This window comes from Chlorocebus sabaeus, chromosome 9 (assembly GCF_047675955.1).
Source record: "Chlorocebus sabaeus isolate Y175 chromosome 9, mChlSab1.0.hap1, whole genome shotgun sequence".
Taxonomy (NCBI): Eukaryota; Metazoa; Chordata; class Mammalia; order Primates; family Cercopithecidae; genus Chlorocebus; species Chlorocebus sabaeus.
The window spans coordinates 107259266-107280381 of record NC_132912.1 but is presented as its reverse complement, the minus strand read 5'-3'; the positions used below and the strand labels follow the sequence as shown (position 1 = coordinate 107280381).

At 39.0% G+C, this 21116-nt stretch overlaps 1 protein-coding gene across 2 annotated transcripts in view; it reads right to left on the bottom strand.

The window, feature by feature from the left end:
- Window positions 1-4389: 4389 nt before the first annotated feature.
- CFAP58 (cilia and flagella associated protein 58) overlaps window positions 4390-21116 on the bottom strand; it is a 126974-nt gene continuing 110247 nt past the window's right edge. For both annotated transcript variants that reach the window (XM_038009544.2, XM_007964045.3), the window contains 3 exons: window positions 15063-15182; window positions 12685-12818; window positions 4390-5386 (listed from right to left, as the gene is read on the bottom strand). In XM_038009544.2, the coding sequence (XP_037865472.2) occupies window positions 5278-5386; window positions 12685-12818; window positions 15063-15182 (363 nt within the window). In that variant the 3' untranslated portion in view covers window positions 4390-5277. The remainder of the gene's footprint in view (window positions 5387-12684; window positions 12819-15062; window positions 15183-21116) is intronic.

Genomic DNA, 21116 nt, shown 5'->3' with positions numbered 1-21116 from the left:
AATGCGATCATGTCCTTTGCAGGGACGTGGATGAAGCTGGAAGCCATTATCCTCAGCAAACTAACACAGAACAGAAAACCAAATACCCCATGTTCTCACTTACAAGTGGGAGCTGAACAGTGAGAACACATGGACACGAGGAGGGGAACAACACACTGGGGCCTATCGGGGGTGGGGTGGGGGAAGGGAGAGCATTAGGAAAAATAGCTAACACATGCTTGGCTTAACACCAAGGTGATGGGTTGATAGGTGCAGCAAACCATCATGGCACATATTTACCTATGTAACAAACCTGCACATCCTGCACATATATCCCAGAACTTAAAATAATAATTAAAAGAAAAAAAAGAAAATGAAAAGGTAAACCACCGACTGAACAAAAATATTTGCAATACACATATCTGACAAACGTTTTGTATCCAGACTACACAAATAACTTTTACAGCCTAATGAGATGATTTTAAAATGGGCTAAATATTTGAAGACACTTCACAAAATAAGATTCACTGATGGCCAAAGCTATGTGAAAAGATCCTCAACATTGTTAGTCATTAGGAAACACAAATATAAACCATAATGAAGTATCACTATATATCCAAAACAATGGCTTTAAAAAGTACTGTCAATACCAATATTGACAAGGATGTGAAGCAACTGGAGACCATACTCATTGTTAGTAGGAATGTAAAAATGGCACAACCAGGCAAACAGTTTGGCAGTTATCAAGTTAAATATACAATTATCCTTTGATCCAGCAATTCCATTCCTTGGTATTTACCCAAGAGACATGATAATGTATATTCACATAAAGACCCGTATGTGAATGTTCATAGCAACTTTATTCAGAATAGCTAAACACTAGAAATAACTTGAATTCCCATCAACGGGTAAAATACACCAATTGTGTTTTTGCATACAATGGAATATTGCTCCACAATATAAATCAGTGAATTACTGATCACACAACAACATGGATGGATCTCAAAAAACTACTTCCTGAAAATAAAAGTCAGGCACAAAAGAGTACACAGTGTATAATTCCATTTATATAAAATTCTAAGAAAGACAAAACTAATCTATAACAATAAAAAACAGGACCATTGTTGCTTGGGCTGGGTGGTGGCTGGCAATATTGACTTGCCAAGTGGCATAAGGGGCATTTTGGAGGGGTGGTGATTATGGCAGTGGTTACTTGAATGTATGCATTTGTCAAACCTTACCAAGCTATACACTTAAAATAAGTGCCTTTTATATGTAGGTTATATATTGATAAAGCTTATTTTTAAAAAGAAAATCTATCTATATATATACATATATATGCATATATACTTATACAGTATATACTTACAGGTTCAGAAAGATATATTCAAAAGTATAGAACAGTAATATTTCAAAGGTGACATTAAAAATATTTGAAGATGGGAAGCACAAGCATTGACCCATCAGAAGAAATGGTAGGTTTGAACAACTGACACAGCCAACCCGAGTGAATGAGATGAGTGTTAGTCCAGAAAAGCAATAGCTATGAGTGGTAGGATTACAGACGTCCTTTTTCTTCTTTTTGCTGATCTATATTTGTTAATATTCTGTAACAATCATGTACTTTAAAGTAAGAACAAAATCTATTTTTAATTATAAAGAAGAAAAATGGTACCCTGTTGATAATCACATTTTATACTGTTATAAAATTCTAATGAATCTAAAAACCCTAATGGAACTTTTAAATAATAGATATGAGAATTGGTATACTAAAACAGCATTGAATTGGAAGGTAAAAATGGACAATGCTATAAAAATATTTTCTGTCTACTACAAAGAAAATAGTGAGACATATTTTTAAATTATTTTACCATTTTAACATTTTAAAATGCCCTCCCTTTACTCCTGTCCCAACAAGATGTCCATATAATTGATTATGTTTTAAGAGAGAGATCATTTCCTCAAATTGTCCAGGCCCTGAAATGCCATAATGCTCAAAATGCATTATACAGTATGTTCCTATGGGTGTCTTGGTCTAGGTCAAACTTCGGAATCTGTCTGAGCAAGTCAGGAAATCAAATGATAATTATCAGCCCTGGATAAGTTTTTATAGCAAAATTATAGCCCATGACAAGCAGAGGTGTTGCTATCTCTTCCTAGCAAGACTACTACTGCTGTCTCTATGGCTCATCACAGCAACAAACCTTTGCCCTGAGCTATTCTTCAGAGGTAAGCACAATAAAAACCTGGCTATAAGAATAGTCGCTGAGAAGCTATGATCAGCAAATAATGACCAGGGAGTCCCCTTCATCATGTCTCTCTCTATTAACAGAGAAACTGCACCAGCTCCCCATCAGCCCAGCCGGGAGTCAATGGATGGTTTAGCAACAGGACTCCTTTCTGAAATTCTGAAAACCCCAGGGTAAAATTATGCTACTGTACAGTCTCCTAATGTTGCTTTACAGTGCAGCTCAAATTTGTGATTTTAAAAGCACCTCAGCCCACTGTGAGTTCACAGTTATCTTTAATGATTTGCAAATCTCGGTGTTTTTTAACAGCTCATTTTTGTGCCGCGGCTACTGTGGTAACACCTGCACCTAAATAGTTATTGCTTATAATACCCTGCGCTGTCAGGACGTGCAGTAAATGAGAGGCAGTGCAGTATCTTCCACCTTTTCTAGCCTAATTCGCTCCTCCTCCATCTGAACACAAGCATACTGAGTCTGATGGAGCTGCTATGTCAGCTCCCAAGGCCCTCTTCCCCCTTGGCTCATGGGACGTCTGTCATCAGCAGCTGCTGATCATCCTGCTCTGTTACATGGAGAGACACAGGAAGAAGATGGCAGCCAGAAACCACCAGGCTCTTTCCCTCCTGTGAACAGAGGAAGGCTGAAAGCTCTGACTTTGAAGATGGAGGATCAACTTGTTCCCAGATGGCAAGTATAAAAAAAAAAAATACGAAGTTTTCATGAGGCACGCAATGTGACATTTCTACAAGATATTCTATTTATATCACATTACTAAATCCAGCTTCATTTTAGTGTCATTAACCTTTTAAGTGAAGATTAGAATCACCTTTACAGGTGACAAGTATTATGTAACAACTTTTCTTCTCTAATTCCAAAATGTTTGGTATCTTTTAAGTAATAGTAATAATGGCAGATGTTTACTGAACAATACTATGTGCCTGATGTTGTTCTAAGCTTACATGCATTAACTCATTTAATCCTGAAAACAACCTGTTGTTATGATGAGTCAGGATTTGAACCCAGAATCTATCTCCAGAGTCTTTGCCATTCTGAGAGAGATCAAAGATCAGACTCCGTTCCCCTATAGAAGTGAACCTCTTATGAAGACACCCAAGGACTCAGAATAAAGTGGGCTACAACTATGCTTCCAAATGCCTCAGGATAGATGAGAAAATCTCCAGGGTTGTATATGTGTCATAACTGCCTTACCTTACCTGCAAAAGTCTTTTGTCTAAGCAAAGTATGGTTGGCTCTGAGGGAAGATATCATCAGTGATTTTCAAAAATGGAAATGGCCCCATTGTGATTTTTTTAGGTTTAAAATGCTCTTGGTAAATTCTCTAGGGTACAGTCCCATCCTCTATATCCCTGTATGGTGCCCAAAGAGCTGATGATCACACCTCTTCAAAACATTATCAGCTACACTGGAGGCTGCTTTCCATCTGTAAGCATTCTCTCACTGGGCCCATTTGGGAGAAGCAGAGGATGACACTGCCCAACTCATTTCCCCCTGAGCCCTTAACCACTTTCACCTCCAACAGTCAGCACCTGTGTTCTCTGTCTGTGGGCTGCCACCACGCTGCCAAAGCCTGCTTTGCCTGCAGGGAGAGAGAACCAGAGGGGACCCTCCAGAGCAGTCCTTGGCCAATGACAGACAGCATAGGAGATATACCCCAGCCCCTCATTCCTCCTGGAGACAACTCTAAGATGTCTCCAGAGCTCTCCTGCAAGATGGAGCCAAAGTCTCCCATCATGGGACTGGACATAATATTGCATCCTTCTCGGCCTCCTTCCTTTCCCTGTCTTACTTCACCATCCTCTTACTGGTTTTCCTCGGATCACTTCATAGTACATCACTTTCATTGACACCAATGTCTTTGGTTTGCTTCTAGAGAACCTCATCTAAGAGTGGAGACTGGTATGTAGTGAACTGAAGGTGATGCAGGACATCCAGAAGGTCCCTCTGAAGTCCCACCTCCACGTATGGTCTAAACAAACATCTCAGGTCATTAACACTCCGGCTCTGCACAAGGGAAATCTTGGTCCCTCGGCACAAACAGAATGTTGTGATCCATTAACACTGTGCTTGTTCATCCCTGAGCTACTCCTCAAAAGTTTTTTTAAAATACAGAGGTCAAGTTATTGTGAGAGAGATGGCCAGAGTGTCCTCACATGATGTAACTGAATGAAACCTCTTAATAAGAAAACATTGAACGGATGTCCCAATAATTGTGGCTTCAACAACAAGAAATCACAGTGGATTCAATGGTTCAAAATGCCTGGGAGCCAAACAGATGTCTGTGCTAAATAATTGTGTTCTCAAGTCTGGGAGGAAGATGGAGGCCTAGAAAGGATAGGAGACTAGCACAAATCTCTCATTTCATGGTCTTGGTTCCTGTGAATCAAATGCTCTTGTTAAACATCTCTCACAGTAGCTTTAAACTTTAATTACATACTCTACCAAAGCAAGGATCAAAATCTCTACAAAGATTCTTTTTTATTTTTTATGATGAAGTATTTATTAGTGTGTCTCTTTGGAATAGATTTTCCTACTCCAGGCCTGAAAAGAAATTCCACATAGAAATCATTCTCAAAACACTTTTTAAATTCTTGAGAGTTTGTCCTTCTTTCTCGTCTCATGCAATGACTTGTTAATGAGGAATAATTAAAATAGATTCTTGTTAATAAGGTGAGAGGGGACGCATTGCATTTCAAAAATACTTTTAAATATAAAACCTTCAAGTACACCAATATCTATAATAAAGAAATTAAGGTCTAGTACATTTCAATCAATGGGGTAGCAACAAAAGATTTGCTTCATGCAATAGGTCAGCCTAACTGAACACAGAGAATTAGGATCTTGTTAATATCAACGTGGACCAGACAAAACACCATCCCTCTTATATGTATGTGACTATAATAGTTCTGCATTTCTTTCCATCCTGGATTCTCAGCACCGATTCTATGATCCAAGGACTCTGAGATTCCCCCAAAACGTCCCAGAGCAGATTTCATGAGCTGTTCAACTGGACCCAACCAGCAGCTTCAGATTAGAACTTCATCTTGGTTGACTTGAGAGGAAATCCACCCCCAGTAAAACCAGGGCCATTTGGTTTGACCATTAAGAAGGTATTATCCATGGGTGCTGTGTCCTTGTTTCTGTAAGAGAGGAGGTGAAAGTTAGCTTCTTTAACATTCTTTTGGTCTAAGTTTGACATTTGATAATCCTAGGGTGTGTTAGCCACTGAAAACTACTTTGATTACAGTTTCTAGTTTTAGACAAGGTAGTTGTTTAAATCTAATGAGGTGTTCACCGATAAAACATAAAATTAGGGCAAGACAATTAAATGCAAAATATGCTCTCCTAATGTTTATTTAAATATGAACAGAAGACCTCATTACAACTCAAATGCTGTGTATTTGGTGACTTCTGACTTGGAATCATCTTCCTGTTTTATAAAACATTTGTTTAGCTCCAAAGATCAGTCAGAAGAATCTTTTTCTTGGCTCAATTATAATGACTAATTCATCATTTATCAACTTTTATATTGCAAAGTTCTGGTATAAATTTATAAATATTTACTACACACAAGGTATCTTCATCAAACTCGGACATTTATAAAACACAAATTTTCCTGTAACCCTAGACAAGCAACCATTATTACTAGAAATAGTTTTAAGATACAAGAAAAGCTGGGGAAGATAAATAAAATAGTATTTTTGGCAATGGATGAAGGGAATTCTGCCCTAAAATCAACAGTGTAACTTCTATATAGATGTCCTTTAAATACACACACAGACACACACACACACACACTCATATTCAGGCTTACTGCAGAAGTAACCTAGATCTACACAAGTTATCTATCTTGGGGTCTTAAAGAAAACACCTTTGGAATCCCTGTTAAACAACAAAAATTAAGCAAACTGCTAAGACCAAAACCAATTAGATTGGACAATTATGAATGACTCACCCTAGGGGAACAAACTGTCTTTTGGAAAAGAATCTGGTACTGCAGACTGTAGATCAGCCTGGGGATGTGGAGTAGGGTAGTCAGGGGCAGGTGCAGGTGCAGTTTGGGATCACAGTGAGAGCAGAGGGGTGATTAAGAAAAACAAAAGAAGGTAAAAGGTACAAAATGATAAGAGTTGCTATTTTGTAAAGGGCATATGTGGAGACAACATCCACAGAGATTATTCTAAATTATTCCATTGGGAGAGAACCTGTAGAGGATTGGTAATCAACCCATCTGTCTCTCAGTAGAATTGATTTTATTGTTGTGAAAAACCATTCTCCATAAATAGGACGAAAGCCTTAGCCTTGAGTGGATCCAGCAAAGCAAATTCTTTCCTGTACTTTGGCAACTCGTCTGGCTCTTGACTGGTGTTAGAGGCGGCAGCACTCCCCTTCCTCCTGCCCTCTCTCACCTTAAATAACCTGAATTTTCTTTTTCTGAAGGAGCTTAAGCTTAATGCTTCTGGCTTGGTCTAAGCTGACTAATGGGAATACTGTCTCCTTTATATTATCTTTTTAATGTATTTATAGACCATTATAATGACTCCCTCAGCCTTCTTCCTTCCAGTCTATACCATCTCAGCACTTTTGTTCTTGCCTCTTCATATTTTTTTCTTCAGCATCTTTTTTGCTATTATCCTATGAACTAATCTTCGTCTACCAGTTTAGGAATCACCAAGTAGATGGAACCACCAATGGAGCCCTAACTAGGTCAGAGTGGCTACTAGTAATAAGTGTGTAAGGACAAGAAGAGGACAGGTAAAGGCAAAGATTCTAGAGCTTTCTAGAACTTTCTAGTACTGCCCAGTTGAACTTTCTGTTATACCCAGCCACTAGCCACATGTGGCTATTAAGCACTTGAAATGTGACTAGTGAGACTGAGGAACTGATTTCACAGTAATTTGTTTAAATTTAAAAGGCCACAAGTGGCACACGGCTGGGCAGCACAGTGCTAGTAGACGGGCCCATCAAGAAGGGCTGAGCCAATATCTGGACGGCTCATGCTCTCTGTGTCCATCAAGCTTTGGGGAAGGAGAGGGAGCAAGATCAGCAGACAGTAATGTCAAAGAAGACTAGGCCAAATCCCAGGGTCAAGGCAAGAAAATTAATCAGCTCTAGAAAGATAATAAACAGCCAAGCTAGCTGTTTGTAACAGTGTAAACTAGACCATTGGTCTCCAAATGGAGTGTACGAACTTTAGAAAATGAATGAGATGATCCATTGTGGGTAGAAAGAAGATATTATTCAATTACATCACAATTAAAAGAACTACAGAAGCAAGAACAAACACATTCAAAAGCTAGCAGAAGGCAAGAAATAACTAAGATCAGAGCAGAACTGAAGGAGATAGAGACACAAAAAACCCTTCAAAAAATCAATGAATCCAGGAGCTGGTTTTTTTGAAAAGATCAACAAAATTGATAGACTGTTAGCAAGACAAATAAAGAAGAAGAGAGAGAAGAATCAAATAGACGCAATAAAAAATGATAAAGGGGATATCGCCACTGACTCCACAGAAATACAAACTGCCATCAGAGAATACTATAAACACCTCTACACAAATAAACTAGAAAACCTTGAAGAAATGGATGAATTCCTGGACATATACACCCTCCCAAGACTAAACTAGGAAGAAGTTGAATCCCTGAATAGACCAATAACAGGCTCTGAAATTGAGGCAATAATTAATAGGCTACCAACCAAAAAGAAGTCCAGGACCAGACAGATTCACAGCCGAATTCTACCAGAGGTACAAGGAGGAGCTGGTACCATTCCTTCTGAAACTATTCCAACCAATAGCAAAAGAGGGAATCCTCCTTAATTCATTTTATGAGGCCAACATCATCCTGATACCAAAGCCTGGCAGAGACACAGCAAAAAAAGAGAATTTTAGACCAATATCCCTGATGAACATCGATGCAAAAATCCTCAATAAAATACTGGCAAACCAAATCCAGAAGCACATCAAAATGCTTATCCACCATGATCAAGTGGGCTTCATCCCTGGGATGCAAGGCTGGTTCAACAGATGCAAATCAATAAACGTAATCCAGCATATAAACAGAACCAAAGACAAAAACCACATGATCATCCCAATAGATGCAGAAAAGGCCTTTGACAAAATTCAACAGCCCTTCGTCCTAAAAACTCTCAATAAATTTGGTATTCATTGAATGTATCTCAAAATAGTAAGAGCTATTTATGACAAACCCACAGTCAATATCATACTGAATGGGCAAAAACTGGAAGCATTCCCTTTGAAAACTGGCACAAGACAGGGATGCCCTCTCTCACTACTCCTATTCAACATAGTGTTGGAAGTTCTGGCCAGGGCAATCAGGCAGGAGAAATAAATAAAGGGTATTCAATTAGGAAAAGAGGAAGTCAAATTGTCCCTGTTTGCAGGTGACATGATTGTATATTTAGAAAACCCTATCCTCTCAGCCCAAAATCTCCTTAAGCTGATAAGCAACTTCAGCAAAGTCTCAGGATACAAAATCAATGTGCAAAAATCACAAGCATTCTTATACACCAATAACAGACAAACAGAGAGCCACAACATGAGTGAACTCCCATTTACAATTGCTTCAAATAGAATAAAATACCTAGGAATCCAACTTACAAGGGATGTGAAGGACCTCTTCAAGGAGAACTACAAACCACTGCTCAGTGAAATAAAAGAGGACACAAACGAATGGAAGAACATTCCATGCTCATGGATAGGAAGAATCAATATCGTGAAAATGGCCATACTACCCAAGGTAATTTATAGATTCAATGCCATCCCCATTAAGCTACCAATGACTTTCTTCACATAATTGGAAAAAACTACTTTAAAGTCCATATGGAACCAAAAAAGAGTCCGCATTGCCAAGACAGTCCTAAGCCAAAAGAACAAAGCTGGAGGGATCATGCTACCTGACTTCAAAGTATACTACTAGGCTACAGTAACCAACACAGCATGGTACTGGTACCAAAACAGAGATATAGACCAATGGAACATAACAGAGTCCTCAGAAATAATACCACACATCTACAACCATCTGATCTTTGACAAATCTGACAAAAACAAGAAATGGGGAAAGGATTCCCTATTTAATAAATGGTGCTGGGAAAACTGGCTAGCCATATGTAGAAAGCTGAACCTGGATCCCTTCCTTACACTTTATACAGTAATTAATTCAAGATGGATTAGAAACTTAAATATTAGACCTAAAACCACAAAAACCCTAGAAGAAAACCTAGGCAATACCATTCAGGACATAGGCATGGGCAAGGACTTCATGTCTAAAACACCAAAAGCAATGGCAACAAAAGCCAAAATTGACAAATGGGAGCTAATTAAACTAAAGAGCTTCTGCACAGCAAAAGAAACTACCATCAGAGTGAATAGGCAACCTATAGAATTGGGAGAAAATTTTTGCAATCTACTCATCTGACAAAGGGCTAATATCCAGAACCTACAAATAACTCAAACAAATTTACAAGAAAACAACAACCCCATCAAAAAGTGGGGGAAGGATATGAACAGACACTTCTCAAAAGAAGACATTTATGCAGCCAACAGACACATGAAAAAATGCTCATCATCACTGGCCATCAGAGAAATGCAAATAAAAACCACAATGAGATACCATCTGACACCAGTTAGAATGGCGATCATTAAAAAGTCAGGAAACAACAGGTGCTGCAGAGGATATGGAGAAATAGGAACACTTTTACACAGTTGGTGGGATTGTAAACTAGTTCAACCACTGTGGAAGACAGTGTGATGATTCCTCAAGGATCTAGAACTAGAAATACCATTTGACCCAGCCATCCCATTACTGGGTATATACCCAAAGGATTATAAATCATGCTGCTGTAAAGACACATGCACACGTATGTTCATTGAGGCACTATTCACAATAGCAAAGACTTGGAACTAACCCAAATGTCCATCAATGACAGACTGGATTAAGAAAATGTGGCACATATACACCATGGAATACTATGCAGCCATAAAAAAGGATGAGTTCACGTCTTTTGTAGGATCATGGATGCAACTGGAAACCATCATTCTCAGCAAACTATCACAAGAAGAGAAAACCAAACACTGCATGTTCTCACTTATAGGTGGGAATTGAACAATGAGAATATCTGGACACAGGAAGGAGAACATCACACACTGGGGCCTGTTGTGGGGTGGGGGAAGGGGGGAAGGATAGCATTAGGAGATATACCTAAAGTAAATGACGAGTTAATGGGTGCAGCACACGAACATGGCACATGTATACATATGTAACAAACCTGTACGTTGTGCACATGCACCCTAGAACTTAAAGTATAGTAAGAAAAAGAAAGAAGATATTATTATATTAATTCTATTAATTGATTATTTTCTTTTATTTCTATTCTATTAATTTATATTTCTTTTTATTATGTTATTTATTAATAAATAAATCTATTAATACTTTTATATTTAAAAATTTTAAATTATGCTTTACTAAGAGTTACAAATTGACAGTGGTATCTGCATATAATTTATAAATTAAAATACATTGCACGTAAATCTAAAACTATTCTGAAATTTAAACATTATTTTAAAGATATATGCACATACACGAGGGGAGCTGCAAGTTCAAAAATGTTTTACTGGGAAGGCACAGTGGCTCATGCCTGTAATCCCAGTACTTTGGGAGGCCAAGGCCAGCAGATCACTTGGGACCAGGAGTCCAAGACCAGCCTGGCCAACATGACAAAACCCTGTCTCTACTAAAAACAGAAAAAAAAAATTAGCCAGGCATGTTGGCGCACACTTGTCATCCCAGCTACTTGGAAGGCTGAGACATGAGAATGACTTGAACTCTGAAGTCAGAGTGAGCCAAGATGGTGCCACTGCACTCCAGCCTGGGTGACACAGTAAGATTCTGTCTCAAAAAAAGTTTCACTGATAAGGGTGTACAATCAAAGAGCTTGCAGACCACTGAGTTAGACACCTGCCTCATGTGGAAATTAACCATGTTGACATTTTATGAGCACAATCTTGATATCCTAAAAGAAAAATACAGTGTTTCCACTCCAGCATTCATTTAATTTACATTGTTAATATTAGTGGTTCTGAAGCTTCACTGTGCATGAAAATCACCTGAGGAGCTTATTAAATTGCAGGTTTCCAGAGTCTGCTGAATCCAAGTATCTGGAAATATGGCCTGGGAACCTGCATGTTTAACAAATCTCACTAGGGATTCTGAATCAGACAGATAGTTGGTAGACCTACACATTAAGACGGACTTATTTAAATTATAGCAGTATTTTCCTCTACTATGGAACTGGCACCTAAATGTGGAACAGGGGAGTATTCTGATTTACAAGAAGGGCAGACTTTTACTGGCAAATGAATTTGCATCCAGTTACTTTATATAACTTTGCTACTAACGAATCTTAGGCAAATGCACTCAAGCCATATTTCACCATGTCCCTGAAATGTCCATGTGGATAAATACCAAGCATGACTTTCAGCCCATAATGTGAGTCACTGCCAAATTAACTGGATGATTTTGGCAATGTCACGCAGCCAAACCAAGTTTCAAAACTAGTTCATTTCAAACCCAATTCATTTGGGCCCCTATTCTCACCCTGGGATCAGGCAAATAATACTAACAATGTGAAGAGAACTTTTGTTTTTCAACATGGGAGCATCCTGAAACCCAAAATGTTCACCTCACCTCTACATTATCATCTCCTAGAGGAAGAGGTCACATCAACCCCCACAGCAGATGCTGAAGTCAGTCACTAGATACAGAGGATGGTTCAGAGATAATAACTATCTAAAAACCTAGGCAGGCATGGCTCACCCTGTAATCTCAACATTTTGGGAGGCTGAGGCAGGAAGATTGTTTGAGGCCAGGAGGTCAAGACCAGCCTGGGCAACATAGCAAGACCCTGTCACTAAAAAAAAAAAAAAAAATCAAAAATAAATAAATTAATTAATTAAAACATAGGTGAACTGCTAGCAGTTATAGTGGTACAGGGGCATCATTAGAAAGAACAGCTTTATGAAGCCCCGGTCCCTTAGCAAAACCACATGTGGTTTTAAATGTGAATATGCTGTTCAAGGCTGATTTTGAACCTCATTTGCAAACATAGTTATGACATTATTATCTCCAAACCATAGACTAGTGTGGGGGGAAAAGTCGTATCACATTTCCTCTGCTCCATGGTAGATCCACCAATGAACAGATATTAATGAATCCCTGTTAGAATCCCAAGGGGAGGACTCAGTATCAGATGAGTCACTGATCTTGCTCTGATACAAACTTAGTTAGTGACCGGTAGAACGTCATTTGTTCGCCCTGTGACTTAGTTTACCCCAGTGAAACTTGCAAATCTGTGACTGTTCACCAAATATTTTCTTATGTGCAGATAATAGGCACAAATAGGACGTCTGACTAATTCTTACTTTTGAAGTTGTTCTTTACGTTTCTGAGCGAGGTATTTCTTCTTTAAATTCTGGAGCTCATTGGTAAGTTTCTCTACCTCATATTTATATTCTTTGCTCTGTACTTCATACATATTCAGTTCTGAAGACAAAACCTAACATGACAAATAAAGTGACGTTAACAAAAGATACAATATCCTTTTCTGAGAAATCTTTTAATCTGCTACCATTTACCGCAGTGGAGCTAGAGGTGCGAAACAATGCCCAAGCATCACAATTAATCTGCATGCTTCCACCTGCTCAGGGTCCACATCTGAGTAGAAACCCGGTTGAGGGCTGAAGATGCATCATCTGGTTGCAACTTTAAATAAAATATCATTCCCCCACTTAAAAGAAGCACTATTAGACAACATTCGAACAGGCTCACAGATGAATAGTCTAATGTGCTTCAAGGAATATCATGAATAGAGACAGAAAAACTCCCAGACACAAAATCTAAAATTGCTTTTGAAGCCTTAAAAAAAAAGAGAAAATATTCAAGAAAAACATCACTAGAGAGTGTGATTCATCTGAGGATTATGAAAAAAATTATTCTGAAATCATCCTGCCATCACTGCTAACTAAGCATTCCATGTATGTGTTTTCAGGGTTGTGATGCTGCTGAATGCCTATCCCCTCTTTACTGTGTTCTTTGGGACCCTTCAAATCCTGACTACCTGCTTCCTTCCATTGCTGTGTTCAGTAGCTGCTGTGGGTCTTGGGCTGGACAAGAAGAGTGGGGATTCACTCATCTGCATAGCACATAGCACATGCCAAAGCTGGGGTGTGCTCCCCACCAAAACCAAAAAGAGAAAAGGAAGGCTATAGTTCTAACAGGCATGCAATAGGCTGGATTTATTTTTCCTCTTGTTTGCTATTTTAAAGATTTGCATAAAAGGGAGATCTTAGCCTTCTTAGTGTTCATCTGCTTCTGAACTCTTTCTTCTTCACTGCTGTGAAAATGATTCTGACTATGTTACCATGGGCTAAAGAATGTAATTTTCATGCTGGGAAAAAAAAAAAAAAAAGCCTGTCTCAATAGTTAAACTCTTAGAAACAAAAACTCTGCTTCTAAACAATGAATGTGGAATTTCCTAAAAGAGTAGGTAAGTATCAAGGACAAACTGGCAGACATGCTTAGTACCACCCACCTCTAAACCTCTTCATGAGGGGTCACATTTCATTTGAGCGAAAAATCTGGATTTCCTGAGATAAAGGGTTAAATTCACAAAAGGCTCCTGTGAGCTTTTGAAGGCAACCTGGAGCTCTGTGTGAATAAGATAGCTCTGTGCTTTTCTAATCTATATCTACCTCTGAGAAAACAGGAAAATAATTTGTTTTCTTTATTCAATTTTTTAAAGGAACAAAATAATCAAAAGATTATGTCTTATGCAAAACTCAAATTATGTCTCAGGATATTCATGTGAAATGAACATTCAGAGTGACAAATTGAAAATTAATGCTCTAATTAGACTTGTTTCATTTGCCCTTTTAAAATAAAAGGATGCAGTTTTACAATGTCCTGTTTTTGAAGGAGTTAGGACTATACTAGTAGGGTGGCATATATTTTACCCCAGGCAGAAAGTCAACGATTATTACCCTCATTGGGCAGAAGTGCCAGAATTCAACTGGCACATGCTTCATCCTGTGGCTGTGTGTAAAACTTCCCCGACATGCCAAGAATATCTAAGTACTCGCTTAGGAGGTGAGGCTCAAAATACAGTGTGAACATGCACAATTTTTGAGAAAACTTTACAAAGGCACATATAAAAGTAAAACACTCCATATCTCTGCAACTGAGGGTCTTACATGACTTAGAAGGGAATCACACTATCAAAAAATCTTGCCTGATTTTATTTCCCTTTCATGGTTACATATTTGAGAGCTGGTCAGGAAGCAAGGCCCTCAGGGCCGGGCAGTCGCTGGACTTCTTCTGTGTATGTTTATTTCAGATGGGATGGAATACCAGAGACCCACCGTGGCACGGCAGTCTGCTTCAGCTGGGCAATGGTGTTAAAATATTTCCTTTGCTCATCCCTGCCCTTCAAGTACTCTAACAAATCATCTTGAGATCATCCATACAAACCCTGTCCCCCACATTTCCATTTCGTGGTCATCATCTTTTCGTCTCTTGCTCACCTGCCTCTTTCTGGAAATGGAGAATGGTGCTAATAGTCCAGGAAGAGAGGGGTAGCTCTGAGGTCGGCTGGCTCATCCTAGACTAGAGCTCTAAGAAAGCTGACCTCAGAGGATCGTGGCATTGAGAGACTGGCTCATCGTGTGGAGGCAGTGGACTTGTCCAAGCGTGCTCCCCAGTGTGGCTGCCCTGGGGCCAGGAAGGAACAGGGGCTACCGCTTACTTTGAGCTGCTGCTTCTTGTCATGCAGCGTGCGTCGGTAGAGCTTCAGCTGTTCCGCAGCCTCAGGTCCAGGCTGGCGGGCCAAGACGTGCTTTAGTTCCATGTAGAGTTTCTCCTTTTCCTAGTAGAGAGCAGAACCAGGAGCAGAGATAAACGGCCCCGTCAAAACAGGGAAAATGCCTTTCACTGCACGGCCAGCACAATGTGGGAGTGGCCCAAGCTACTTCACAGCTCCACAGTGATCACATTCACTCACAGATTCATTCAGTCATGCATTGAAACAATCCTTATGTAAGAAGGGCCGGGAATGTGCCCAACCTTTGGATACAAGTAATAAGACAATGAGTAAGAGAAAGTTCCTCTCTACCTGAACATAAGATCACAAGGACTGGGAGACAAGGGCAAGGATAGAAGATCTTGCCAGGAAAAGGAGGGAGTGACTGACTCTGGTTGGAGGAGTTGGTTGGAGGAAGGAAGTAAAAAAGAGAGTTTTTCAAGAAATATAATAGCCTGGTGCAGTGACTCATGCCTGTGATTCCAGCACTTTGGGAGGCCGAGGCAGCAGGGTTGCTTGAGGCCAGGAGTTCAAGACCAACATGGGCAACATAGTGAGACCACGGCTCTACTTAAAAAAAAAAAAAGAAAAAGAAAGAAAAGAAAAATACAAAAATTAGCTGGACATTTTGGTGCATGTCTATAGTCCCAGCTACTTAGGAGGCTGAGGGGAGAAGATCATTTGAGCCCAGGAGATCGAGGGAGCAATGAGCTACGCACCACTGCACTCCAGGCCCCATCTATAAAAAAAAAGAAAAGAAATATGATGGCATGAGAAGAAAAGAAATCTGAAAATGGTTTGAGCAAAGAGGTAAATATCCAGGGAAACTCGGGTATGCATACTGGTAGACCTAAAAGAAAGGATTTACTAGAAACCCTAAGCAAATGATAATTCTGTAACTTTATTTAAACAATAAACAATGTGAAATCCCCATTTGAATCCTAGAGTTTAATTGCTTGTAAAGTGTTTTCAGATCCTTGAACTAAAGAAATTACATACAAGCAAAGATTTATTTCTAAAGCATCTCAATTCTAGATTTCCATGTCACTAAACTGCAATAATTTCAATAAACATTGATAAAGTCTAGTGTGTCTACTCATTAGTCTCTGTACACATTTATTTCCTTAAGATAATCGTGGTAAGCACAAGCCCTCTCATTAAATGAAACATTCAGTCACATGGATATTAATTTTTACCTACAGCTAAGTATTCTTAGTATTGCTATCAAATAATCTGTTTTTAGCAGAGAATATAAAAGTCATAAAAAATTAGGTGAAAGAAAAATCAACTAGTCATTGTTAGCATTTGTTTTGGTTTTTCCTTTTCCCTGGCCAAATTATTGAAACTTCATTACAAAAACATAGCTCTACTTATAGAAGAGTGTATGCAACTTAAAAAGTATTTGGATGGAATAAGCTTTGGGAAAAACACATATGAAAATGATATTCACCACTTAAGAAATAATTCCACAAATGACAAGGAAATCCAAAAGCCCGTGCAAAAGAAGAGAACTTGAACAAATCGAATTACAAAGTGATGATTTTTCCCTTGCTGTACAACACCTCTTGTCACACCTTACAATATAATCTTCACAGTAAATGGATGTAGCAGGCAATGAGAAAGATATCAGGAGGTGAGTTTATTTTCTATAGACACTTAACACCTGCTCTGTTGGGAAAATAACACTTCTGACAAAGCTTCAAGATTCAATTTGGAGAGGGTAATAAATATGTGGAGAAGCCCATGAAACAGTTTTGTCCATTTCTTTCAGCTCACCTTTCTCTATACCAGAGTACGGATAGACTTGCAAAGGAAAGAACCTCACAATGACAGAGAGAAAGCAGTCTGGTTTGGGATATAATAATGTCTTAAACTGAAAAGATCATCTTACTCCAAGCATCTTGAAATGTTTCACAGGTGTAATTCTCTTCAATTACTCTTGGTAGGTTGAGAGGAGAGAAACACAGAAAAGAAATTTTGAAAGAAACAAAATATTGTCACCTCACCACATAGGTGAGGATCTCAGCATCAGCAGGAATTAATGGTGCCTCCAAAGTCCGTTGGCAAGTCAAAAAGCTAGTGATGGTACACCCCAAGAATCACCTTTCCTGTGCAAAACTTCCCCTGGGGCTCAAGGACATGGTATCACCCTGAAAATATTTGGGCAAAATTGAGCTACAAAGTTCCAACTACATGATATCATGGATAGAAGAATCAAGCCAGAAGGTAGAATCAGGTTCAAAGCCACATTAGAAAGTAATGATGGTAAGAGCATGACTCACCTCCTCCATCTCCCCGTCTACACCATCTAAATAAGCCCTGCCATGTCCTCTAATAGAAAGCACAGTCTTTGACACAGAGTGAATGATATTGTCATTTATCTGGTCTTCTTCATCACTTCCAATTTTTTTTTTCTTTACTTTGTGTTCTTTTTATTGAGACAGGGTCTCACTCTGTCACCCAGGCTGGAGTACAGTGGTGCAATCATAGCTCACTGCAGCCTCGACCTCCTGGACTCAAGCAATCCTCTCACCTCAGCCTCCCTAGTAACTGGGACTACAGGCATGCACCATCATGCTTGGCTAATTTTTGCACTTTCTGTAGAGGCGGGGTCTTGTTATGTTGCCCAGGCTCATCTCCAACTCCTGGGCTCATTTTATCCACTCACCTCAGCCTCCCAAAGTGCTGTGATTACAGGTATGAGCCACCACACCCAGCCTAGTATTTCTTTCTAGGCTGTAACCTTAATTGAAATGGATTTATTCTAAAGAATAGCTGAGCAACTGAACAGTGAGGGCCCACAAGTATGGAGAAAAGTGAAGAAACTGAATTACCACTAAAACTGTCTGGGTAGTCAAGTCAAAAAGTTCTGAGAATTAAATAACTCAGGGCAAGTGAGCCCTTTGTGTTCATGGTGGATAGAAGAAATAACAAATGAAACTTCAGAGACTAAGATAGTGGAATACATGAAGAGCAGAGGCAAAGGGAATGGGGGCAGTGGTAGGAATGCATATTGCCCAGCTTCACCACACGTGAATTTTGGTCAGTGCTTACAGTGGAAAACCTGTCTGATAAAGCAAAGTCTGGTCAGCATTAACATTCTAGCCTTGTGTATCATACAGATTCATATTTTGGGAGAACATGCTAGTAATTTGGATAAATATGAAATGCTTGATGTATTGAAGGTCTTAAGCACAATTGTCTTCCAATTTATTTCTCTCATAACCCTCTACAAGGGCCAACCAAGCTCTTCAAACATTGTGCAATGGTGTGTATAATAACCCCATTTAGAGACAAAGCGTGCAATTCTATTATAAAGAGAATCTATCTTATGCAACAGAGACTCATTAGCTGTCCAATGTGTATTTTCTCCATAAGCCAGCAGTGGCAGAACCAGCTGCCTTATAATACATATCCTGTCCTTCTTCATTAAGCCACATCCATTTCTCCTTAAATCTAGTAGATTAATTTGTCACTTGGTTAGAAGCACCATATGTCAATGAAACATCATAAGAAAATCATAAAGAGTATATTATTTCCCCACCAATAAGAGATTGCATCTTCAGGTTGGCATTTCTTTTATTCAGAGTTTGCTGGTGATGCACAGCAATAGTACTTTGTAGCATGCCTCACTATTTATTTTATAGACAGCTATACTAGAATCAAGTTCAACTACTAATACCAAAAGAGTAGCTCTCTCTTTGGCTAAGCATGTCTTGAGAGCACTAACCATACTATGTTTATCCTTGAAATGATAGTCTCTTCCTAGATATCCTGTTCTCTCCACTGGACAGGCCATCAGATCTGATTATGAATTCTTTTGCTGTGAAGAATCTGCCAAGTTATGCTGGGTAACTGTACATCTCATTGTCAATATCAGCTGAGTATAGTAGTAAGAAATTAATTATGGTATTAGCTTCCAATAATGTTGTTATTACATGGTGGCAGTCTGTAACCTCACAACGGAAATTCCAGACATATTCTGAACAGCCTATGCAAATAAGAGTCAGTGCTCTTTGAGGTACAATTCAGAAGGAGAAATTGAGTTGCTCACAGAACTCCTTTTCCCACCAAGCTAAGGTTTTATAGTCACTGTCTGTTTATATCTTCAGCTGAAAACAGAATGTAGTTCAAATTCAGTGTGCACCTCAGCACCCCTTCTTCCTCAGCTCACCTACTTGAAGCAATAATTGACTGAGAGGAACTAATTTATTCCATTTTCACCTGAATCTGTATTTGGCAAATGCCAGTGCATTGATTCTGCTCACCCTGGAGTCATCAATTTGCTTGGGTGAGACTTGGGAATAATCACCTCAGTCTGTGAACAAGCTGACTCAAGCGAAACAGGCCACTTTCCTCCAGACCAAAGACATATGCTTATCTACACCTACCAGGGCAAAAGCTACCCACTCAGATGCTTGAGTGCCAAGAACTCCAAGGAAAGAAATACCATCTTGCCTTCACTCCAGCCTTACCCAGTGGGTTCAAGATAATGTCGATTTTTTTTAAATTCAATAACCACTACTTCTGAGAGAAGTTACTTCGCAGAATATACAGAAAATCTCTTTTTCAAAATATCAACAGACATCATGTTACTACCAACAGGATTTTATCTTTATAAACCCATTATTTCTCTCCAACTGAATTTTGAGCCTTTAAGGCCAGAACCATGGTGGATCTCTCTTCATATAACTCGCACCTACTGTTGTGCTCTCCTCGTTCTATTGAAGAAGCTCAATAATTTCATTGATTGCAATTACACGGTCAGCAAACTATGCCCACAGTATTTTACCAATATATATCAATACAGGTACAGATATATTTGTGTTGAGAACTTTTACTTGAATTAAACCATTTGATAACATCTTCCAGTTAGCAGAGCTTGCATAATTCACTTTACTGAGCTGGTGCTATGAGTTCCATCACATTGAGCAATATTTATTTATTATGTATGTTGTGTATAACTCAGAAAATCACTTAAGATACAACCTTGCCTTGATCTCTTAAATGTTTATAGAGGTTTTCGGACAGTTCAAGTAGTTTCAAACATTTTTTTAAATTCATAAGACTTGCAAACATATTCAAATTAATTGACTCTGAAAAGACTACTTGTATGTGCATGTACATAGTGATACACATAAATATAAAAATGTAAGCATAACTTTTTTTTTTGAAATGGAGTCTCACTCTGTCGCCTAGCCTGGAGTACAATGGCACAATCGTGGCTCACTGCAACCTCCGCCTCACGGGTTCAAGAGATTATGCTGCCTCAGCCTCCTGAGTAGCTGGGATTACAGGTGCGTGCCACCATGCCCGGCTAATTTTTGTATTTTCAGTAGAGATGGGGTTTCACCACGTTGGTCAGGCTGGTTTCGAACTCCTGACCTTGTGATCTGCCCTCCTCAGCCTCCTAAAGTGCTGGGATTACAGGCATAAGCTACTACATTCAGCCGTAAGCATAGCTCTTAAACTACATTCCTGAACTAAATAATGTGTTGACTTTTTAAACAGCCTCCTTAAACACAGAAATCCTAATTGCACACATAACTCTTTTCCAGAATTGAAAAAAAAATGCAATACATTTTTGCCTCTTTGCTTGGTTTCAGTCCTTTTTCCATCCCCCGACTACCATCCATAATTCTTAACAGAAGACAAAAGCTACATTTAAAATTCTAAGCAAAATTACTTCCCTCTGTATATAAAAGCAACTCTAGAACACTGCCTAATTTATCTGGAAATGCCTGTTTTCATTAGCAGAAAAATAAATTAGAAACTCTGTAAACATATTACATTTCTATCTAGCTTTAGAAAAGAAAAAATAATGCCTAATACCTTGGGGCTTTCTTGTTTATTGGCTTTATAACGAAGATGTCAGCTAAACTGAACTCTGGGCCCACCTTGTTTATGATGTCATGAAGTAGTAAAGCCCCCTGGAGAGGATAGGAAATGCTGGCATTTGGTGATGAAACAGAATTACATAGCCGAGTTCCTTATGAGCAG